This window comes from Argentina silus (assembly GCF_951799395.1).
Source record: "Argentina silus genome assembly, chromosome: 14".
In the NCBI taxonomy this organism is placed as follows: Eukaryota; Metazoa; Chordata; class Actinopteri; order Argentiniformes; family Argentinidae; genus Argentina; species Argentina silus.
In genome coordinates this window covers 16,134,431-16,157,737 of record NC_139668.1, presented here as the reverse complement: position 1 = coordinate 16,157,737, position 23,307 = coordinate 16,134,431, and the positions used below count along the sequence as shown (strand labels likewise).

General features: G+C 41.8%; 2 protein-coding genes across 2 annotated transcripts; one reads left to right on the top strand and one right to left on the bottom strand.

The window, feature by feature from the left end:
* Positions 1-1,334: 1,334 nt before the first annotated feature.
* Positions 1,335-4,449, top strand: styx (serine/threonine/tyrosine interacting protein). The gene is made up of 11 exons (XM_083684877.1): positions 1,335-1,521; positions 1,970-2,002; positions 2,165-2,218; positions 2,326-2,423; positions 2,520-2,580; positions 2,692-2,728; positions 2,861-2,900; positions 3,030-3,080; positions 3,206-3,278; positions 3,537-3,630; positions 3,851-4,449. The coding sequence occupies exons 1-11, from the start codon at positions 1,351-1,353 to the stop codon at positions 3,922-3,924; spliced, it is 786 nt and encodes a 261-aa protein (XP_083541003.1). The 5' UTR covers positions 1,335-1,350; the 3' UTR covers positions 3,925-4,449.
* Positions 4,450-4,669: 220 nt separating this feature from the next.
* Positions 4,670-9,277, bottom strand: gnpnat1 (glucosamine-phosphate N-acetyltransferase 1). Its single transcript, XM_083684878.1, has 6 exons — positions 9,139-9,277; positions 7,879-8,042; positions 7,612-7,674; positions 7,211-7,338; positions 6,700-6,761; positions 4,670-5,947 (listed from the first exon to the last, which is right to left on the bottom strand). The coding sequence occupies exons 1-6, from the start codon at positions 9,144-9,146 to the stop codon at positions 5,800-5,802; spliced, it is 573 nt and encodes a 190-aa protein (XP_083541004.1). The 5' UTR covers positions 9,147-9,277; the 3' UTR covers positions 4,670-5,799.
* Between the last annotated feature and the right edge of the window lie 14,030 nt (positions 9,278-23,307).

Sequence of the window (23,307 nt, the reverse complement as noted above, 5' to 3'; positions counted from 1 at the left end):
AATTACTGTAGAGAGTATAGAAGTAAAATGATGCGATCTGTGCTTAGAGTTTTGCAAAAATGTGATTTAGAATTTCTATTTGAGTGAAAACAATGGAATTGCGCTTAGAATTTAGCGGCCTGGAGTCTTGCTGTTGACGTACGTGAGCTTACGTGAGCTTCAAGTTTTCAGAATTGTGTGCATAGTTCCATTGTTTGTGTTCACAATGGAGAAAAACCGTAAGCCTACCTCTTTAATGGCCAAGTTTATACTCACTGCCTCAACAATGCCTACAACTACAGGATGACTGCAATGTGTTGTGCATGACTGCCATCTACTGTCCAATGGTGTGAGTAGTGTGTGAATTTGGTGGTAGGTAGTCCACACACTGCAGTCAGGGCCGTTAACCACCATTGAGGTCACGCAGGGTCATGTCCTCTGTATCTAATTAGACGTTTTGACTGAAGGTCAAGATGAATGTTTTTTGTAATTAATAAAATGGAAAACAATAAAGCAAATGTATTACAGGTGTCAATTAAAATATGTGCTGCTCCGTTTGGTCTTTGGTGAGAAATTAAAATGATACTCAAACAACAGTGTACTCCCTGGTTATTGATAGGTTATGGAGAGCACACAAGTTGAGGGTCAGGTTGCGAGTATAACTTTTTGTATGGAGAGTTTGAAAAAACGCTCCATATGCACATAAATCCGTGGACAGAGCTCAGCTTTTATATCAAACCTAATTAGTGATGTAGCATAGTAATGGCACTCTTAGTTTCTTGTCTATTGACATTCATTTCACAAATAATAATAATAATAATAATAATAATAACACATACCAAAGCAATCAAATTCATTTTTTATTGAATATAACTTATTCAGGATGTAATGTAATTGGCAATCAATCTGCTTGCAACGCGCCCCTTGTGTCACCCTTAACTCCGCCTATGGCTGCTCTTGTATTTTTTTTCATTGCAATAAATGCAACATTTAAAAAAAAAAAAATGGGTCGCTGGATCAAAGCTTTCTCTGGCTATTTCCCCTCAATAGGACAATCAAGGAGTTGCAAATGTAATATAATAACTAAAAGACAGTTCCTACCCATACAGTAGTGAAACCATCCTAAATGTGCATATGTCCGATTTCTCCACCCTTCTCCCGAAGTGTGCACTTGTGCATTTTCCCACACGGTTTAAAAGGCATAGGAGTGGTCTAAGCATGGGCTTTCACACCAATCCATGCCCACCTAAATCCTATGTGGGCAGTGCGCATGTGCAGACCTAAATGGGACGGCCAGGATGTTTTTGCGTCGACATTCGACGGCTGTCTATCACGTGATTTCTCTGACAGGGAGCAGCATGGCGGACATGCATGTGCACCCTCAAAACAAGCTACAGCAATTATACAGTTAGCCTGCTAGTGCAACTGACACACCGATACCGTGCGAGAGGCCGGGCCACCGGCGCCGGAGTACACTGCAACATGGACGAGGAAAATAAGCTTCAGTTCCCGTCCCTTCCTGCATCCAAGGAGGACCTACTAGTACGTGCGAGCTAGCATACTAAATAGTTATGTTGTTGGCTAGGTACAGTAGTAGTAGGCAGCTAGCTGGGTGGATGTCTTGAACAACTAACTAACTAACTAGCTAGCTAGCTGCCCACGGTAGACATCGTCAGCTAATGAAGAACTCCTTGACTCAGTCCAACAACATATTATCTCGCTCTACTGTCTGATCTTAGGCTCTAGCTTGTCTGCAGCATGTTCAAAATTGTTGTAGTCGGTCTTCTTGCGTTAACCGGCTAGCTATATCTGCACATCATCAGATCAGAATTGTTCCCTTCCCTGACCCTAGACGACGAAGTACTGAAGGAGAAAGAGCGCAGTCATCATGTGCTCTAGAAGATCAATGGCTATTAATGATCGATTTGTCCGAGATGTTTCTGTGTATAGCTAGCTAAACTAACATGTACTTTATTTGGTTCTTCCACAGGACTGGGCTTATCCTATGAGACGTGAAATGCAGGTAAAAAAGGGATCATGAAGAACCATATGATTCCGCCTACAAACATTTCGCGTGTGCCCATCAACTGTATTTCACACAGCACATAGAAACCAAATGTCAGAATAACCTCAATAACCCTTAATCACTCCACAATGACTCAGACATGTTTCATTATTGTTTCAGGAAATCTTACCAGGACTATTTTTAGGTCCCTATTCAGCTGCAATGAAAAGCAAGGTATGCCAGAGTTCCATTGAACTGTGAAGTTGTCTCAGTCAATTAAATATAGCTGTGTTTGGAACTGTACAATGCACTGACAACCGTTCCTCCTTGTCTTCCTCCAGCTGTCCATACTTGAGAGGCAGGGGATAACTCACATTGTGTGTGTCCGCCAGGATATTGAGGCCAATTTTATTAAGCCGAATTTCCCCCACACATTTAGGTGAGACAACTCAGACTCAAAACATTCAAACACAAAATGTGTTTATAGTTCAGTCTGTGTTTCCAATCAGCTTAACTTGTTATTTTGTGTTTTCAGATACCTCGTTTTAGATATTGCTGACAATCCAGTGGAAAATATAATTAGATATTTCCCAATGGTGAGTTGAATGAAGTCTTTCCACAGTTGAAAGTGGTGGAGGATGCTACATTGCATGCACTGTGGTATTTGCCATACTGTTTGGTGCATAATTCCCTTTCTCTCTCAACAGACTAAAGAATTTATTGATGGCTGTTTAGCAACCGGGGGTAATTGACGACATTCCTTTCGTTTATTTTTTTCTTCAGAATATTATATTTACCATTTTCCCTTAGAAAGCGATGATCACAATGCCTTCTTTGGTCGAAGTCATTGACTGTGTCTTTGTCTCGTTCCTAAAGGAAAGGTACTTATTCATGGAAATGCAGGGATATCTAGAAGGTTTGTCATATCTATACTAATGCCCACTCAGCTTGCTTGTGCATGTGTCGATTGTTAATTGATCTGCATGTCTTTTGAAGGTGATTAGAAGTATCACATTCAGTTGTAATGATTATCCTCTTCTTTCAGTGCTGCCTTAGTCATCGCATACCTTATGGAGACATTTGGGGTGAAGTACAGGTAAGACTTTCAGTTGTCAAGCCCCCCCCCCCCCCCTGAGAAAACTAAAACTGAGATAAACCTGAATACTGTACCACTAAATATATGCCCAGAATTGCTCTGATTCTGCTGTGACTCTTCTGCAGGGATGCTTTCAGCCACGTTCAGGAGAGGAGATTCTGCATAAATCCTAATGTTGGTTTTGTGCATCAGTTACAGGTAGGCTCCTGCCAAGTTGGCCTTTAATTAAAACAGTTTTCGCAGCGCCTCAATACACTTTACAGTTTGAAAAGGTGACGGCAGATATAAACAGAAATACTGGGAATGTCAGGCCCTGCACTTGTAAGCACTTCAACAGCTTTGACAACTTGGATGCAACAATGACCAGGCGCTTATTCAGTAGGGTTCAGCATTTAAAAGGTTGCGGATTAAAAAAGGAAAAGCATAGTTGTGTTGATATCTTGACTCATTTTCCAGGAATATGAAGCAATCTACCTGGCTAGGCTGACCATCAAGATGATGTCACCAATACAGCTGGGCAGATCATTCTCCCTGCAGGCTGGGATGCCAGGTCAGTGTGTGCATGGCATTACAGGATAGTTACGTTCTCCTGATGTCACCACACCTGTTAGCAGTCGAGGTGATGGCGTTGTGTTCTACACCGTGTCACAATCCCAACCAATTCTTGATAATCAATACAGTCGATCCTCATCCTCTTTACACAAGGTGTTAGCTCAACACGGCCTTTCCTGCTCTCTCTTCTTATTGCCTGTTTCTCCTCCTCATCACAGGGAGCCTGAAAAGAAGCCTTGAGGAAGATGAGGATTTTGGCGGTATGCAGGTCACTGCAGCACACAACGTATAGGGGCCGGAGGGAGGCTTTGCAGATAGCTGTGTGGCACAGTGTACTCTCTTTTTTTACATTTTTATTGGGATTAAAAATGTAAATATTTAAACTTTTCTAAGGGGAAGGGTTTAGGGTGGGGGGACCACCCCAGGCGTCTGAGACCCTGGGATCTGCAAGGAAGGAGTACGTTTGAAAAATGAAATTGTGTAATTTTTTTGTCTTGAGCTGTATGCACTGATAAGGTTTTTTGCAGTTTTATAGTATTTAAAGCATTTTGCATTTGCAGCGGGACAGTATTGCAATAATGCACTTTTGATACTTGAATTATTATTATTATTTCTGCCAGAAGGGGGCAGTTGGCGTAAGGGAAATTATTGGAAGTCAATGCCCTATGGAGAGGTTAAGAGGCGTTCATTTGGGAATGGGAATGCTGGACAGAGATCAGGCTTACAATGGGATAGTATTGTTATGAAAATAAATGGAGAAACATAGCTTGCCAGAAAAATAATGATCCACTGCTCAATAAAAAGATGGCTAACTTATTTGTGTGGCTCTTTATGTTTTACTGGGTTTCAAGCATATTTTAATCAATAATGTGTCATTTCATTAGTGTACATAGTTGAGATGGGAATGCTTTTTTTGTTTTTTAAATATATAGTGAACACTCCAATTGTACTGTATATTTTTAGTATGTGCAATATGTGATACATTATGCTGCAATTTTTCATATTTTCTGTATTTCAATAGGCAGGCAAATACCAAGTGGAGCACAAAATAATTTATTAGCATTTTACATAGAATTTATTTTTGTAAAGAAATAAAGACTTAACAGCATAAATAAGCTTTGGCAAGCACAATTACACATTTAATGTATCCCACAACTTATAGTATAAATGCCTTTCCCTACCTTGAAAGTAGTCCATGGGCCAGGAGAAACAGTAGTACATGGTTCAGAGTTGTTAAATAGCCATTACCAACTTCAGCTAACTTTAGCTACGGCTAACAAAAAAACCAACAATGGGAGTGGTAGTGTAATGAAAAGAAGTTCCAACCAGTCAGAGTTCATTTGAGGTGATTTGGCCCATAGATAGATAGATAGAAACTTTATTTATCCCTAGGGGAAATTCAGGTTCCAAGTAGCTTAAAGTGTTTGACTTTATTTTGTACCCCAATCACTTTTTTTGTTAGCGGTGGCTAAAGTTAGTAATTCTAATTTATTTAGAATTTAGTAACTATTCTGAACCATGGATTACAGTTTCTCTCATACCACAGACTACTTCCAAGGTAAGGAACCATCTTACTATTAGTTGTGAAATAATGACCTATCCCTCTATTGGTGATTATGTAGATGTTACCCCTAAATAAATCCACAGAATATAAAAATAACAAATGCCTCATGTCCTCTATTTAAACACAAATCTCAAAACCAACCAACCAAGTCAAGTTTTATTGAACCATTATCAAATGGTCTTTGTACGTGTATGACTAGGCTATGCTTCTTAGCCTATTTCCTAGTGTCTTATTTAGGCTTCTTAGCCTACATAACACAATACACAAATAATCATACTCCTAAGTCACTGCTTTGACAAATTAGCCAATGTAGATAAGATTCTATCCTCCTATGAAAAGTCAAATAGGCAATTAATACAAAACTGTTCTATGTATACAAAGTCATTTGATGGATTTTCATGTTTTGCAAGTGCTTGGGCAAGCAGCAATTGCATTTTATTGCACTCACTTTAGTCCCAAAATCCAAGACTACTCCTGATCCACACCCAGGTGAGGTAGCTCTGTGACCAGAGGGCAGAGGATGACATTGGAGAGGCATCTTGTACTTAGGGGGTCCTTCATTATGTTGATAACCTATTATCTCAAATCCAATGTCTTCTGACATTACTCAAAGAATCGAGACTGCATGTAAGTCTCCTCTGATGCAGAGTAGCCACACTTTGTGTAGAAGGCCACGTTCTTGGGTGCACATTCCAGTGTTATTTTGTAGCAGTCCAATTTTTTGCTGAGAAGAGTGAGGGTCGACACTAACCTGCAATAGGTAAGAGAAAACATGGAGAATGAATAAAGGACTCTAACCCGGGTGCTAGACTGTATTCTCGCTGTCCCCTTATTTGACAGGACAACGATGAGCAGGAAATAAATAAATCCTGTTGAGAATCTCTGTGTTATGCTGTTCTCTTATACTTTTCTGTTATATCCCTTTTCACATCACTGAACACAACCTAGCGGGACTGGTTATGCATTACATCACATTATTACATTTACATTTATGGCATTAAGCAGACATCTTTATCCAAAGCAACTTACAACAAATACATTAGTTTAAGTAAGTGAATCATCATCATAAAAAAAAAGTAATCTATGCTAGGACCAGGGGCTATTGGCAGTCACAATGCTAGAAGAACTAGTTTTACAGGAGAGAAACTTGTACAGGGGGGTTAGTGGGGATGAAGAGGTCTTTAGGAGGGACCGTTAAGATGTAGCCTGAAGAGATGAGTCTTCAATCTACGGCGGAAGATATGTAGTGATGCACCCACCCTAGTTACTGAAACAATGCTGGAAAGGTCTTATCCAAGCCACCACAGTGCAGTGTGTGTAGTAAAGCTCCTTTACTGGCCCTGTCGCAAAGCTATAAGACCTACATTTGGAAAGCCAGCATGAAAACAGTCATGTTGTGGACTAGACGCTGCATGATTGAATACTCAGTGTTTGGCGTTGACAGTAAATGTCCATGCTTCCAAGTGTACCAGATGGCACTATATGACAGTAGGGACTACTCACAGTTTCCCCAGCTGTTTCCCTCTGCACACGTCACTGACGACCACTTCCTCCACCCTTCCTCTCTGTGAACAAATCAAAATATGTGTAAGATTAGTATATATATAATAATGATATAATATATGCCATTTAGCTAACCAAAGCGACTTACATTGCAATGAGTGCATACATTTTTCAGTATATATGGTCCCAGCGAGAATATATGTCATATATGTCAATATGTCAATAACAGTAGTCCACCCTTTATGAATAGATTTAATAAATCATTTACATTTACGGCATTTAGCAGACGCCTTTATCCAAAGCAACTTACAACAAATACATTTGTCTAAGTGAGTGAGTCATCTATCCATCAGTCATCATAAGAAAAAAACGAATCTATGCTCGGACCAATTTGAGACATCTATTTAAATGTTTCAAATTACACAATTCACATAGGTAAATTAGACCAATTTTTCCATAAACCAATTACAAGGCAAAACAAGTGTATAGCAGACCGGTAGGTACCCATTACCTTAGCACAGGAATGGATGAATTTGTGCTCTGTGATCATGGTGGCCGTGGCAACGATCTGACCCAGACTTGTATCCTCCACCACAATTACATAATAATCACCAGTCTTCTTCATGTGCTCAAACTTCTCTATGAGGAGACACATTGAATCATTTCAGTGTGCATTCAGGAGGCCTGAAAGACTGTTATACAAACCTGTGCAAACCAGTGACTTCTGTATGGCTCTTAATCATATTTCCAAATAACCTTTTTTGTTGAATTGACATTTTATCATTTACTTGATTCTTTGAAAAGGCAACATACACCCACCATTACACATGATCTATCCACAGTTGGATTAACTATTCATCATGTTGCACATCACTGAGGAAGAAGCTACCCAGAGGTTAGTACAGTACTTACTGATAAACTGCTCTGGTGTAACATCGCCTGCCAGTGTGAGTTGGGATAAGACTTTGTAGAATCCTGTGTAGAAAAAACAACCCACATTTGAACTATCAACTGGTGAGTGGTAAAACATGGGTGCACTGTATAGAATAGCCAGTAGATAGGCAAGACAATCACTCTCTAATTGTGAGGCACTTAGTAGTCAGTCAGAAAAGGCATCCTCTACTGTTGGTTTACATGTGGGTCAAGTGGTCTCGTCCATAATTGCCCAGTGACCCTTACCCCTGTTGAAATCTGCTGTGCAGAGGGGCCGGAGGACCAGGCCTTCCCCAGGCTGGGAAGGGGAAATGGGGGGAGAGAAGGACACAGTGTTGCTACTCCAGTCCAGATCCTGAAGCAGGTTAGGCTCAAAGAGGGGTGTCTCGTCCAGTAGCATCCCGCAAGCTCTGCCGGTCAAACACACACGCGCACACACACACACACACACACACACACACACACACACACACACACACACACACACACACACACACACACACACACACACTTAATTAGTAGGCCTAATAAGTGTACAGTATATATGATATATGTATATATTAACAATGTACATCAAATACAGCATATTAAATCAACTGGCTGGTTTGTCATTGCAAATTAAATCGGAGCAGGTATTACCAATGTGTGTTCAGATATTCAGAGATACACTGGACCAAGTAACTATGCTCTGCTCACCTTTGCGTGAGATACTGTAAGTTAAAAAGTGATTCTAAATTTGGGTAGAACAGTTAAAATGCTACTTTGATGTAGTCTTCCCTTTATAACACAGTTGCTTCTCTTATCTGTCCCATTTATCAAATGAGAATAAACAGGGCACAGCACCCTGTACTCTCCTCCTGTCCAGGATACATACCAGGAAATGGCCAACCCAACAGTAAACATTTATGGGAGGCAGCCATAGAACAAGGCTTTGCCTTCACCTCTATGCTATGTGGCAAAATGGTTAACAGTGAGAGCAAATTGTGTCACGTTTCTCATTCATTGAATGACTGGACATGGAGGTGATATGACATTATGGGGGCGTTTCCCTCTTGAGAAGCGACATCATAAAGTGACTCAGTGTACAGTATGCCGTCACCTAGGGAGCTCGATACATTTGTTGCCAAGCGTTTCAATAGTACTTCATCTCAAACAGTGCTGTTACTGTCTCCACCGTTTCATAGCAAGTCGTCAGGCAAGTCACTGTGAGAATATGACACTGACACTCGCCATGTCGAACAGAATTATTACCCATGTAATGAGTCCTGGTATCACTGTTGGAGTCACATTTGGGTAATTGATGTATGGCAATATCGTAAACTTGCTAAAGTTGAAGAAAACCATTTAGTTCGATCACATATCACATGAAAGTATTCTCGCTTGCATTGCATCTGATTCAGATCTATGAAACCCGGCGATGGCTATACTTAGGTAACTTCAATGAGCTTTACAATTGACAACACAGCTCAGCAAACAGCTCTCAATTGAAATTAACAATGTACTTACGGTGACATCAATATAAGGAGACGTGTAGCTGTATATGTATGTAACTAAACGAATAAATACTTGAGTTTATCGCTAGTTTTACATCTCTGATCATCGAAACAGCATGGGTATTTCTTCCTCTTCCTGTGCCTTCTGACAGCATCCCAGTATGACGTGGCAGAGGCTGGAGCGAAGAGGCGCGGCTCATTGACGTCAGCAAGTCTCATCAGATGGAACGTTTTTTTATCTGTCCACAGAAAGTCTATCATCGCCATTGTAATACTGACTGTTTGTATTTTAATACAATGTTTTATTAGATGACTGTCAATAGAGTTAGGTTCGTGTAAGCTTACATGAACCTGTTATGCTGTTATGACATACATAACAGCAACATATCTGTCAAGAAAATAGGCAAACTTTATTGAGCAAGAAAAATATGCACAAAATATAGTAATTGGCAAAAGATGACGTGAATTTCTTGAAGTTCTCAGCCTGCGTCCAATAATAATAATAATAATAATAGCGAAGAACATGTCTGTCAAGTTGTACATGTTTTGCCTATTGGGTGACATGTGAACAAGTAAAACTGGGCAGGCCTGTTGTTCACCCCTGCCGATAGGCGACAACCTGGAGTTCATTACACTATAGCTCACAACTAACCTCTGTACAGCTCTAGAGAGGGAGATCCTGATTCCTGATCATGAATAACTGGTGTTTAAGAGAAAGAAATAAAGACAGAGAGGGAGGTGGGATACAGCTTGCACTGAACTGCATGTGGACAATAACTGTGACACTGTGAAACAGTGTCGAAATAAAAATCCCTGTATTTGTAGGCTGCTCCTCCAAAAACAAACCATATGTTTTGCCTGTAGCCTAAATCCCTGTGTTTCCCAAGAGCAGACGTTAATGAGGAACACATTGGCATTTTATGACGGTTCTTTCCCATTAAGTCCTACTTTCCCTGATTTATGAGGCTGATATCAAGCTTTAGTGTCAAGGTTCAGTGTTTCTAGAGCTAGGACAGAGAAAATTAATCAGGTGCATGTGCGAGAAGGAAACTACACCCATTACCCCTTTGAAGTTTTGGGGTCTGTCTCCTGTCATTTTAATCCTCTGTCCCATCCTGCCTCAGGCCCTAACAGGGACCCTAGGGCACCATGGTGAACTGTAGTTTGGAGACCCCGTACGCTGAGGACTTTGTGAGAGGTAGGAGTTGAGGCTGGTTGACACTGATTGTAGTTGTTCCAGTGAACAACATTTGTCTCTGCAAGAATGTTTTGGTCATGGCTCAAGGCACAGACAGGCTGTGTGTGTGTGCGCGTGTGTGTGTTTTGTGTGTGTGTGTGTTTTGTGTGTGTGTGTGTGTGTGTGTGTGTGTGTGTGCGTGTGTGTGTGTGTGTGTTGGGGGAGGGGGGTGGGGTAATAAGTAAACATCAGAGAGAACATTAGATGACCGTCTCAGTTCTGTATGTGTTCATGCGCTCCACAGGGTTGAGCCCCGCGACTCAAGGTTTGTTCAGCATCCTCTTCCTCACCTCGCTGTGCACTTGTGGCCTCTTCGTGGATCTCTGGGTGTATATGAACAGACATGTCAGTAGCACCCTGGTGAAGGACCGCTCCCTCATTGTGTTAGGCTACTTCCCTGTGAGTTGCTCACTTACCTAGGTGTGTTCAAGTTTGAAGAATTATGTCCTATCGAGGGAGGGAATTGACCAATTGACCTTATGACCAAACATATTTGCTATATATTTATGACCGTATGTATGTTGTATTAATGTGTACCGGATGCACTTGTCACCAAAATAGCTTTTATTTCTTTAGGTCATAACCATTGCTGCACAGGTTGGTATGATAGTCCCTCGTGCAGGCACACTGGTGGACCTCATTACGTCAGTGTAAGTGTGTGTACAGCATGCCATGAGGGTGGGTCTGTGTGGGTCTGTGTGTGTAGAGGATGTCCTGTAGTGTGATGGTGGGTCTGTGTGGGTCTTTGTGGGTCTGTGTGTGTAGAGTTTGTCCTGTAGTGTGATGGTGGGTCTGTGTGGGTCTGTGTGTGTATATATATATATATATATATATATATATATAAGCAAAATATTAACAAAAAAATTACAAAAAGCAAAATATGAAGCTTATTGATTATGAATTGTCTTCTCCTACAGACCAGTGTACTGAATCCAGTTCTGTTGTTTATCTCCTCTGTGTCCGTAGTTATGGTGGGATTGCCCTATTTTTTTTCTTCCACTTGACGATTGCCTACCTGGGGGGCGAGGAGGAGATGTTGGAGAAGATGCAGTATGTGAACTCTTCCCTGAGTGTGCCTCCATGCTGTTGTTGCTGCTGCCTGTGTCTACCCAAGATTAGAATTGATCGGTACGTTGGCTATAGCTGTGGGTCTGTTTCTGCTGAAGCCAACTTGTGGCAGCAACACGACACGAATGAACGCAGGACTAGTTAGGTACTCAGGCTGTGTTGTGGTGCACTCTGAGCATTTAGACACTGTGTGATTAAGTTTATGTAAGTGTGATTAAGTTGATATCATATCTTTTTTTTTTTTTTAAACTTTCTTTCTTGTCTCCTTAGGAGAATCTACACCATCTTTCGCATTTGCATCTCCCAGGCCATGTTTCTGCTTCCCATACTCCATTTCATTAATGCTGTGCTATGGGCAGATGGGAAATACTTCAAAGAGACGGTGTGTTTTTTTCTCAGAGCTGTTTAAGACTGGCTTGACTCAGAGAACGCAAAACAAGCAAACATAAATGTGTGGTTCTATTTAGGCCCGTCAGTTGTTCGGTGATATTACATATATGTACAGTACCAGTCAAAAGTTTGGACACAAACTTGCCAAGAGTGTGCAAAGCTGTCATCAAAGCAAAAGGTGGCTACTTTGAAGAATCTAAAATATAAAACATATTCTGGTTTGTTTAACACTTTTTTGTTTACTACATAATTCCATATGTGTTCCTTCATAGATTTGATGTCTTCAATATGAATCTACAATGTAGAAAATAATTTTGTTTTTAAATAAAGAAAAACCATTGAATGAGAAGGTGTGTCCAAACTTGTGACTGGTACTGTATATTACAATATTTATCTTGTGTGTTGATTTTATTTTTTCTTCTCCTTTTCTCTTTGCAGGTGGATGTCTATAATCCTCTGTTCTATTTGGGGATTGTCGTGACCATCTCTGCACTCCTCTGTCTTTATGTCTTTAATGTCCTGATTAGGAGCGAGTTGGAGATCGCAGATAAGAGCTGCCACCTGCTGGCCAAATATGTCATCAGCATCCTCACCATGGTGATCTTGAGTTTGCAGCCTTTACTTTTGGAGGTCCTGGCAGCTTACAATGTCATCCCATGTACTCCAGAGTTCCATTGGCAAGGCCGAGCCTCCGGTACTGAGCCTGACTGAGCCTGTGTGTGTGTGTGTGTGTGTGTGTATGTGTGTGCGTGCGTGCGTGCATGTGTGTGTGTGTTTTTATTTATTACATGCACAGGATACAGCTTTTTACAAGCTGAGCCGATGTGTTAGGATGTGTGTGTGTGTGTGTGAGAGCGAGAGAGAGAGAGCGAGAGAGAGTGTAAGCTGTTACCTAATAGTTGTCCTTTATTTGCCCCCGTAGGGATTCACCACATGCTGAAGGTGGCAGAGGTCTTCCTCCTCATGTTTCTTTCCAGGGGTTACTACAGAAAGCCCTACCCAGAACCTGACCCACTGTACTTTGACAACCCCTTGCAGTCCATTGCATGAACATCCCACAGGCAAGAGGCAGATCAAGCACCGCAAAACCAGGACTTAACCAACTGCCAAAACTCGTCACAGGATGACGTCACAGAAAGAATGATCCTGGACAGTGACATTGATGTCATTCTGTATCATGTACCTTTTTTTGAAGGATTGTGTAGTCTTTTCAGGCATCTTGATTTTGTTTCTTCAAAGGATGTGTCAATTAAAGATGTAATATAAATGACTTTAACTACATGACCACATACACGAGGATAAGCAAGAGAAAGATCCATTGAGAAAATTGTATCTTGTGAGATGGTAAAATAATTTGAAGATAAATGTCCAAGCTGTGTGTAAAATATATCAAGCTATACGCAATGGTATGACATGTCATTAGATATCAACCATTTGAGTTGTTATGCATCATTCACTACTATGCAATGGTTTCTAAACAAATCAATCAAACATACATTCAAACCACTTGTGTGTGTGTGTGTGTGTGTGTGTGTGTGTGTGTGTGTGTGTGTGTGTGTGTGTGTGTATGTTTCTGTGTCACCGGGGTCCATGCTTGCCTTGTAAGACTAGCTGCGTAAGCAGCACATGGACACACAGTTACTGGAATTTCTCCTGTCTCCTATTGATTTTTCGGGGCCTTGTGAACATTCACATGAATAAAAGAGACACACAAGCCTTTTCTAATGACTCTGTCCTCCAGGCATTAGAGGTCAGGAGACAGAGGCAGGATAGGGGCCAGCAGGTACGTCACTATGGGGCATTCAGATGAAGATGGAAAACCTGTCAGTTAATGTCAGTCCCAATCTTTCTTTTTATTTATTTGGGAGAGAAAGCATTGCAGTAGCGGATCTGAATCCATGACGTGTGTAATAACGTGTTGTATTCACAACTGCAGCTTGTTAGTTGTGGTTAGAAATTGTGTGGCTGTTTTGTTTTTGGTTACATTCAGATTTAAACTGAATATTTCATCTGATTAGATAAAACAAATTCCTGTTTGCAATGACTTCACCTGTCCAAGAGGCAAATACTCAGCAGAGATAAACAATAACAAACACAACACCAGTTCAGACAACAAACAACTGCATGTCTAAGTATTGATGAAAAATAATTATCAGCACATTGCATTGCACCTGACCCTACCTCCATCATCACCCATAGTGCTGTACAAACAATTGTAGTGACCCTAGCTTGGTTCACTTCTTAGTACACTCTGTCTTAGTACACTCTGTCTTAGTACACTCTGTCTAAGTACAAGTCTTACTGCAGTTACAGGGCAGACTGTGGCCACTGGAAAATTACACTTCGGCTAGGCTCTAGTTACTGGTGAGGAACAGCCACAAAAGTCTCTAATATGTAATCTGCCACACAGATGAGGAGAGGAGCTGAGAATGGGAGAGTATTGAATGGGCCTTGCGGGAAACAGGGGCGGCTGCAGGCATAAATAGATATCCCCAGCAGAAAGCCGATACACTGGTTCACATGACTCCAGCATGGATCAGTGCATTGAGTGGTAGATACATATCAAGGAGGAGATACGGTCTGTCTGTCCCTTAATGGCTACTCTGGGATGGCATGGAACAGTGAGCCTACAATATGGTCTAAACGTTTTTTTTATTTAATTTTATATCAGTGATAACACACAAACGTTTAACAAGTCATGATGATCCTCATTGCTGACAACAAGCAGGAGATGATACAGGTATGTATATCCACCTCACTTCACAACCCCTACTAACATACAGGTTCCCAGCCCTTTTCCCCTAGAGGCCCCCATTTCACACTCCCATGTGTTATTTTCCATTGTATCTGTACACAGTAGCCTACAATGGACCTGTTCACAATTGTAATGTCTGTTTTTCTGTTTGTGTGTGTTTGTGTGAGTGAGGAAAAGAATGCTGTGCTCGCCACCTCAACCCACATTCTAAGCAGCAGAGACAAACAGGTGAACATTAGTGAAGACAGTGCAAACAACACAAGAAATTCAAAAAGAAAAAACAACCAATCTTGGAGAGGAACAGAGCTGGACATCAGCTGTTTACTGTTACAAATGTAAAAACAATAATAAAAAAAAAAAATAATAATAATAATGGCAAAGAAAACTATGAGGAGATTGTACTGTATATGACAAGAGCTAATAATGAAACAAATATCCCTCGCACAGCCATGCTACCACGGTGTCATGTCAGACCGCCCCTGGCGTGACACTGTCCAGAGCACCTTTGTTGCCACAGCAATGCCGCTGTTTGCCTGTCTTGGGCTCTGATACAGATCAATGGGATGGGGGAGAGAGCACAGAGCTGAGATCAATGAAGCCAGAGACTTCCCCTCTGATTCAATTTACCTCTCAGTGTAATTCACAAGGCAACACACACCATCCCCTCCCCCACCCCGGATTCACTCTCACGCCACATGAATGACTGCTGGGTGATAACGGAGAGATTTCCTGGACGGAGATTAAGTAAATTATACTCTGAATGGAAAATCTCCATTGAGGATGGGGTTTTTTCCCCCAAATCTTTGACTGTACGTAATCTGTGTCTGGGAAACCAGCCTCAAATCTCTCTCATGTTGTACAGTAGGCCTAGTAATGTGTGTGAATAGACATACTGTAGATGTATGATCAATTAATCAATACGTCTCAATCCGGACTCCTTGAAACGCCTTATACAAGTCAGGAGGGAGGTGGCCCAATCTATGAGAGGAGCAACACAGCTACTGTAAACGAGAACGAGAAGTGCTCATAAAAAAAAGTGTAGCACATACAACTTCCAGCCAGCACATTAATCTAGACAGCCACATGTATTATTCATATCGCCCATTGTTAGCTCTACTGTTCATCAGATCGATGGCACTGTAATATCTGGTATATTAGAGGCCTTCGTCAAGTCCCTGTGCTGCCATGATGAAGTGTACCAGCTTAATGGGCATACTCGATATCGCATTGCACTCACGGCACCGCGGACACCCGCACCGTGGCTCAAATGAAGACAGACATTTTTCCTCTGACATTAAGTAAATCACAAAGCTAGCTAGCTGGCTGTGTTCACTTCAGCTAATGAGTTTGTCAACTTGATTTTAGCTAAACTGTAATGCAAGACAGACGGTTAGCTAACAAGTGAGTTTACAGTTGCACTTAGCTACTGTAAGGAGTTAGCAACTCCATCTCGAACTGAAAGCAACATCCACCTCGTAATTTAAGGCATGAAAAATATATTTACGTTATGATTTCGCTTATGAAACGAAATTGATATAAGACATGTCGTTCGAGTGAAATCTGTACAATTTCGTGAGAAAGCAAAACTTCCTTTGAGCCACATACAGGACGACAACTTTATTTCTATCAATGGGCTTATATCTGATATGATAGGACCTCTTTATGACACCTTATAAATGGTTTAGCAGTGACAAATGACATTCCTTGAAATGATGATAATGAAAAAACAGACATGTATTTCTATCAAATGTTAAACAGACATTTTAAATCAGACTTATAAATACCCTGCTATTCAGGGTCGTAACCCACACAATATGCCATAACATTGTGCTCTAAATTTCCCATATCATCACAGGTTGGACTTGACAAAAATTATTTACTATAACTTCAGTATCAGGGTCAGGTAGACAGTAATGCAGCAGTGACAACAGGAGACAGTTGTCTGGATGAGTCATAATCATGACTTGACTTATCATGAGTATGGTTAGACACATAGCACTACTTCTGCTTCTACCTCTACCAATGCAGCAGTGCCATGCAGGAGGTGACATTATGATGTCATCACTAATACACATAGCTCTACCTCGGCCAAGGATATCATTTGATTTCCAAGGCTTTCCAAGACTGTCACACTTTTCAATTAAAAGCAAGAGAGGTTTAAATTAAAAGAAATAACTAAAGTTGGAGGTATCAAACTGGTGAGAACTCTTCTAAAATGATCCCCGTCATTCGGCTTCACCGGGTGGCTTGCCCAAGTAAGTACAGCCACACAATCTTTTCAGTCTGGAAGGTCTATTATTGCAGAATCCATGCAGAATCTTGGAATTCCTTACTTTTTATTTTTTTAGATTAGATTCAACTTTATTGTCATTGTGCAGAGCACAAGTACAGACACAACGACTGAGCCCTAAATGATGATGCAGTTGGGTTCTCTGTCCTGATACTAAAGCTGCTTTGCCTTGTAATTATTCATCTAATACATGTTATGAAAACAGGTTTTCATTGAAACATGAAAATACACAAATGAAACCAATAACGGTGTATACTAATTGCTTAATGTCTACTGTGTATCTGTTTTGTCTAATATGTGATGTCTGTGTACATCTGCTGCTGAAAGTGAATTTACCCTCTGGCATGAATAAAGTACAACTCTACTCTCCAGTACTCTACTCCACTCTACTCACAACTGATCACTCTTTTGCACGTTTGCAGAATGCAGGCATTTTAAATCAGACTTATAAATACCCTGCTATTCAGGGTCGTAACCCACACAATATGCCATAACATTGTGCTCTAAATTTCCCATATCATCACAGGTTGGACTTGACAACAATTATTTACTATAACTTCAGTATCAGGGTCAGGTAGACAGTAATGCAGCAGTGACAACAGGAGACAGTTGTCTGGATGAGTCATAATCATGACTTGACTTATCATGAGTATGGTTAGACACATAGCACTACTTCTGCTTCTACCTCTACCAATGCAGCAGTGCCATGCAGAGGTGACATGTCATCACTAATACACATAGCTCTACCTCGGCCAAGGATATCATTTGATTTCCAAGGCTTTCCAAGACTGTCACACTTTTCAATTAAAAGCAAGAGAGGTTTAAATTAAAAGAAATAACTAAAGTTGGAGGTATCAAACTGGTGAGAACTCTTCTAAAATGATCCCCGTCATTCGGCTTCACCGGGTGGCTTGCCCAAGTAAGTACAGCCACACAATCTTTTCAGTCTGGAAGGTCTATTATTGCAGAATCCATGCAGAATCTTGGAATGCCTTACTGAGCCCTAAATGATGATGCAGTTGGGTTCTCTGTCCTGATACTAAAGCTGCTTTGCCTTGTAATTATTCATCTAATACAAGGTTATGAAAACAGGTTTTCATTGAAACATGAAAATACACAAATGAAACCAATAACGGTGTATACTAATTGCTTAATGTCTACTGTGTATCTGTTTTGTCTAATATGTGATGTCTGTGTACATCTGCTGCTGAAAGTGAATTTACCCTCTGGCATGAATAAAGTACAACTCTACTCTCCACTACTCTACTCCACTCTACTCTGCTCACAACTGATCACTCTTTTGTACGTTTGCAGAATGCAGGCCTGATACGCAAACACAAACACAGAGCCATGATTTAGGATCATATTATGGCCTGTGTTACAAGCATGCTCGTGAGTCTCCCAAAGACCACCAGCCAGGGTGCAGCACATCAGCAGCACCAACTGACCAGGCAACCCAGGAAACCCCAGAGGATGGTCTCTCTCCCTCCACATCGGCCCCAGAGGATGGTCTCTCTCCCTCCACATCGGCCCCAGAGGATGGTCTCTCTCCCTCCACATCGGCCCCAGAGGACGGCCTCAGAGACTCCCCGTCTGGTGACTCCCTGTATGACTGTGGTGAGGAAGAAGAAGAGGAAGAGGAGGACGGTAGTGTCTCCCTTCTCTCGGCCTACCTGGACTGCCTCGAGGAGTTCCACTCACCTGGGACCCCGTCTGACTCTGAACATAGTTCTGGAACCATCATGAACACAGTTCTGGAACCATCGTCAACTAGTAGGCCTGAACCACAGCAAGAGATGGGGCCCTCTCAGGATGCGGCTATGCCACCTCCTCCTGTCTCCTGGAGAGTGTTTGAGATGTCAGCTGAGTTTGAGATGTCAAACGAGCCCCAGATGTCGAAAGAGCCCAGATGTCGAACGAGCCCCAGCCTGAAGATAGTCAGCGACTCCTTGCAAGTGCCAGCAACAGAGCAGGCTTCGGAACCCTGGTCTAGGTTGGACACACCCATGTTCACACAAGTATATGAGATGGCCATGCATGGAGCCTGATCTCCAGCACCTGGAGGACCCCATCTCTCTGACTGGAGACCCTGAGTGGTCCCTCTTTCACTCTCCTTGCCCCACTTCCAACCTCTCCTCCTCATCTCCGCCCGTGTCCTTCTGTAACACGTACCCCTACAACAGCTACAGACCCTCTCCGCCCAGCCCTCCTCCAGAAGCTGAGGAGGATGAAGAAGCCCTTGAGTATGCAGCATGCCATGCTACTCCATGGTGCCTGGATTTTGGGCCCAGGACATCCACTCTGAGGCTCCAAGGTAGCTACAGCCTCCTCCCTGGGCCAAGGACTACCTATATGTGCCCCCAGGATAGCCAGAGCCCCCTACCCGGGCCTGGGACCACATCTGACATGTTGTCCTTGGTGTCAAAGCGTTGTCGTGAGGAAGACAACACAGAGCATGATGATAATGGGCCAAGCTGCAGTAAGAAAATGAAGGCTCATCAGACATTTCAATATTCAGGTGGGAGTGCCCTTGGATGTGACCCATTTCCTGCCTCCAACCCCTGGCAGACTTAGCCCCTCACTGGTGGGGGACTGTAACCAGAGCCTGAGCCCTGGAGCTGAGGGGACCAGGCTGAGCACCTCCAGCCACACCCTTGGCAAGCAGCAGCAGGGTCCGTCCCGGAAGAGGAGCTGGAGGGGAAGTGTGATGAGGGAGACAGAGGCAGCCATGGACAGAGACGGACCCCCATGCAAGAGGACCAGGGAGTGCAAGAGGAAGACCCTCTCTGACTGACGTCATCCAGCCTTGATTATGTTGGCATCTGGCGTAAGCCTACCACTGCATTCAAAAGAAAATAAAAAATATTTAGCATCATGACTGAGCCTAACGCTGTAGTTATTACAGTGCTGTTACATAGAAATAGGCCTATTTGTGGCAAAGTCCTAAACTGCCTACTGTATATACCGTAACATTCAAACACTGTATGAGAGTTCATTTTGATAACTTTTTTTGCCATGGACTTCAGGGACAGTCTAGTCCAGGGGTTCTCAAACTTTTTGGGTCCAGGGACCCCTTACAGGGGAGAACATTTTCCAATGACCCCCTCATCGTAACACAGATTAAGCATATTCTTACCACCACATTTGTACTTTTAGATGCCATTGGAACTATTTGTATTCTAAAACTTTTCAACCTAAATACCTCAGACCTGTTTCATAGTGATAAACAGAAACACATTTCAATTTTACTTTTAAACAGAGGGTCATTTTATTCGAATTGCATTTGGACTCAACTTGACAAACTTGACAAAGCATAACTTCTCCAATTGTGTGTGGGTTCTTACTTTTAGCAAACCGTTGAGCCACCAAATAAGAAGCCTTCTGTGTTTTCTCTGAAGTTGTGGCCAGGTTCACCATCCGTGTTTTCTGGCGGGTGAATTCCCCGCTCTTTCGACGGAAAAAAATATCTAGTTTTGCCCTGATATTCCGGGTGGTTTGTAATCAGATGTCGCTTTAGCTTGGCTGGCTTCATGGCTTTGTTCGCTAAACCAAACTCGATGTAACTGCCGTCATATGTTCTCAATTTAGCTAGTTTGGGCTTAGCATCACTTGACGATGTGGACTGACTTAAATATTACTGAATGCTCGCCAGCTAGCTAGCCGGCTAATTAGCCAAGCTAAGCGGCAGCAGCAACGGTTCTTTGACCCCTGAGTGATTCACGGCAGATTGACGTCATGTGTCAATCACATCAGTTTCTATTGGCCCAAAGCTAACGTGGGAGTAACTTAATGGACACAATATGCTTGTTTTATTGCAGTTTGGCGCAAATGGTCCTCATCTGTAGACATGCATTTTTTAATGATACAGCACAATTTTATAATTTATTGCAAATTATTTCACGGACCCCCTATGGAAAAAACCGACATGTATTTCTATCAAATGTTCATCAGACTTTTTAAATCAGAACTTATTTCAAACAAATAGGCCTATTTGTGGCCAACTCCTACACTGCCTACTGTACATACCGTAACATTCAAACACTGTATGAGAGTTCATTTGAATAACTCCTCTCTGGGGAATATCGACCTGATTTTCAAATCAATCAAATCGATCCTTTGATTTTGTGTATCCACTCCACTCTCATCATTCACCACTCATTGGCAATACATTTTGACACATTCTTCATAATTAAAATGTGCACAGGCTAGAAAATACACAAGAAAGGGACTTAATCCTGAGTTTAGCTGCTATCCATTTGATTGGTCGGGGAGACACTTCCAATCCAGAGTAAGTTCCAATCCATACAATAACTGGCCCTGGAGGGAGAATATCAACTATTGACTTGGTTTCCAGACACTTCCTGGGCGTAGCTACTGTACACTGTTGAGAGATGATGAGATACAGGGCATGTTTTACAAGCCTCACAATAACAAATATGTAATAAGGAGCTGTCTGGAAGATTTTATTTGATTCTTTGGAAATGTCAATTGTTTTTTAAATTGACCAAAACCATTGACCAAAAAATGTCCACAAACACACTGTACTGTATCCAAACTAAATCAATGTGTGCGTAATGTATAATGTATTCTATGTCTGCTACTGGTCTATGTTATTAGAACTAGTCCTGGAACCTCTTCTTTATTGCTCACCTGGTTACCTTTTTTTTCTGCCATGGACTTCAGGGACAGTCTTGTGGACTTGAGGCACAGAAGACAATGTAATCATACCCTGTTATGACATTATATGCTGTTATATGCTGTTCTCCACTTCTGGCTCATTTCAGATTGTCTTCGCAGTCTGCCACAGGTCCCTTTGGGTATCATCTTGAGGGTTAGGGTTGTGAATGAGGGTAGATGAGAGTCTGGCCTAACTGAAAGTGTGTGGCTCACATCAGTGCACACAAACCCCGGTTGTGCTGCCACCACACTATTGACCTATTTCCATTGATGAGAGTTGATATGGATTACCAAGTCAAGCCTTTCCTACAATGGGGGAGGTGAACATTTCCAGGAGATCGGTGAGAGTGTGGTAAGGGGATTACAGTAAGTGAGTTCCTGAGGAAGATATAGTTGAATGGCACATTCCCCTTTACAGAACCCTGCCATCCTAATGATTGAATCGGCTGCTTTGAGGCCCTTTGGGGAATAGTATAATCATCAACAGACTTCCTGAACAGGGAAAAAATAATTTCAGTGTAGAGTTGCCAGTGTGGGATATGCCAAGTGAGGACACATGAGGTTTGTTTGACTCTCTGCTCTCATAGTGATCCAATGAAGCCTACAGTGTGTCCCAGTGCCAAATTAATTGACCATCTTGTTGATGTATTACTCCATTTGGATTTCATGATATGAGACGAATCAATTATTTAGTTGCTGGGAGTGTCACTACATTATCTGAAATTTTTAAATTTCGAAAGATCGATTGATGACCTCTCTCTCTCTCCCTTTCCCTTGTGCGTGTGCATGGACGCGCGCACACACACACACACGCACACACACACACACACAAGCACGCAAACACACGCAAACACACACACACACACACACACACATACACACAGTTGTAATGGTTCTAGTTCTAGTTGTAATCTAGTTGTAATGGTTCCACTTTAATGAATAATACATCATACATCATGTCATCACCTGCTGTAGAGCGAACCAAGTCTCCAGACATGAACATGACATCATGACCTAGTTAATTACAATTAAGGAGGGGCCCTGAGATATTGAATTAGCCCCATTAAGTACACCGGAAATGCAGTCTTAACGTGTCTCTTGATATCTGATACCAATAGGTTTACAGAGTGGGAATGGCACAGATAGGCCTGTTCAGTAGGTCACTTAAGGGTCCATGTCAAAATGTCTTAACGGATCCATGACAAAATGACTTGTGTTTTAACTTAGTTCGACTTGAAGATCGCCGGACGCAACCTGTCGGAAGACTCTTATTGATTATCCAATCAATAAATGAAGCGCTCAGTGCAATCTAAAAGCTTGGCTGTTTCCTCTCTAACAAGGTTAAACTGACATAGCCTATTATTGTCGCCTATATTACATGCCTTGTATTCATTCCATGATCCATTCCAGGATATTTAAATCGTGAGAAAGTATTGAATCACTCTCTTGAATCTATTTAAACGTTTAGTTGCTCACCAACAGAAAAGGTTTCGGCTACAGAAATGGACATGGACTCACACTTTATATTTATTAATTAAAATAAATTTGAGAAAGACTAAATATAATAATGTAAACGTGTCAGGTAGGGAATGTTCTGTTAGTGCTCTTATCCAATGGGAACGTCTTTACGCGCGCTATACAGGGATAGAGGAAAGGATGCAGTCTCATTCACATCCCTCCCCGACAAATGAGGAAACGATTCTAATCCCCAGAGGATTTGTCTATAAAGAGAGCGGAACTTGTCTATGTTGGAGATGAGGTCTGG

Excerpts from the sequence above, each read along its gene's own strand:
- styx (XM_083684877.1), top strand. The coding sequence starts at position 1,351 with ATGTGCACCCTCAAAACAAGCTACAGCAATTATACAGTTAGCCTGCTA. Across the intron at positions 2,729-2,860 it reads TGGCTGTTTAGCAACCGGGG|GAAAGGTACTTATTCATGGA; the intron begins GTAATTGACGAC and ends TCGTTCCTAAAG. Across the intron at positions 2,901-3,029 it reads AATGCAGGGATATCTAGAAG|TGCTGCCTTAGTCATCGCAT; the intron begins GTTTGTCATATC and ends CTCTTCTTTCAG.
- gnpnat1 (XM_083684878.1), bottom strand. Across the intron at positions 6,762-7,210 it reads TCATCCATTCCTGTGCTAAG|AGAGGAAGGGTGGAGGAAGT; the intron begins GTAATGGGTACC and ends ATTTGTTCACAG. Across the intron at positions 5,948-6,699 it reads GGGAAACAGCTGGGGAAACT|GTTAGTGTCGACCCTCACTC; the intron begins GTGAGTAGTCCC and ends TACCTATTGCAG.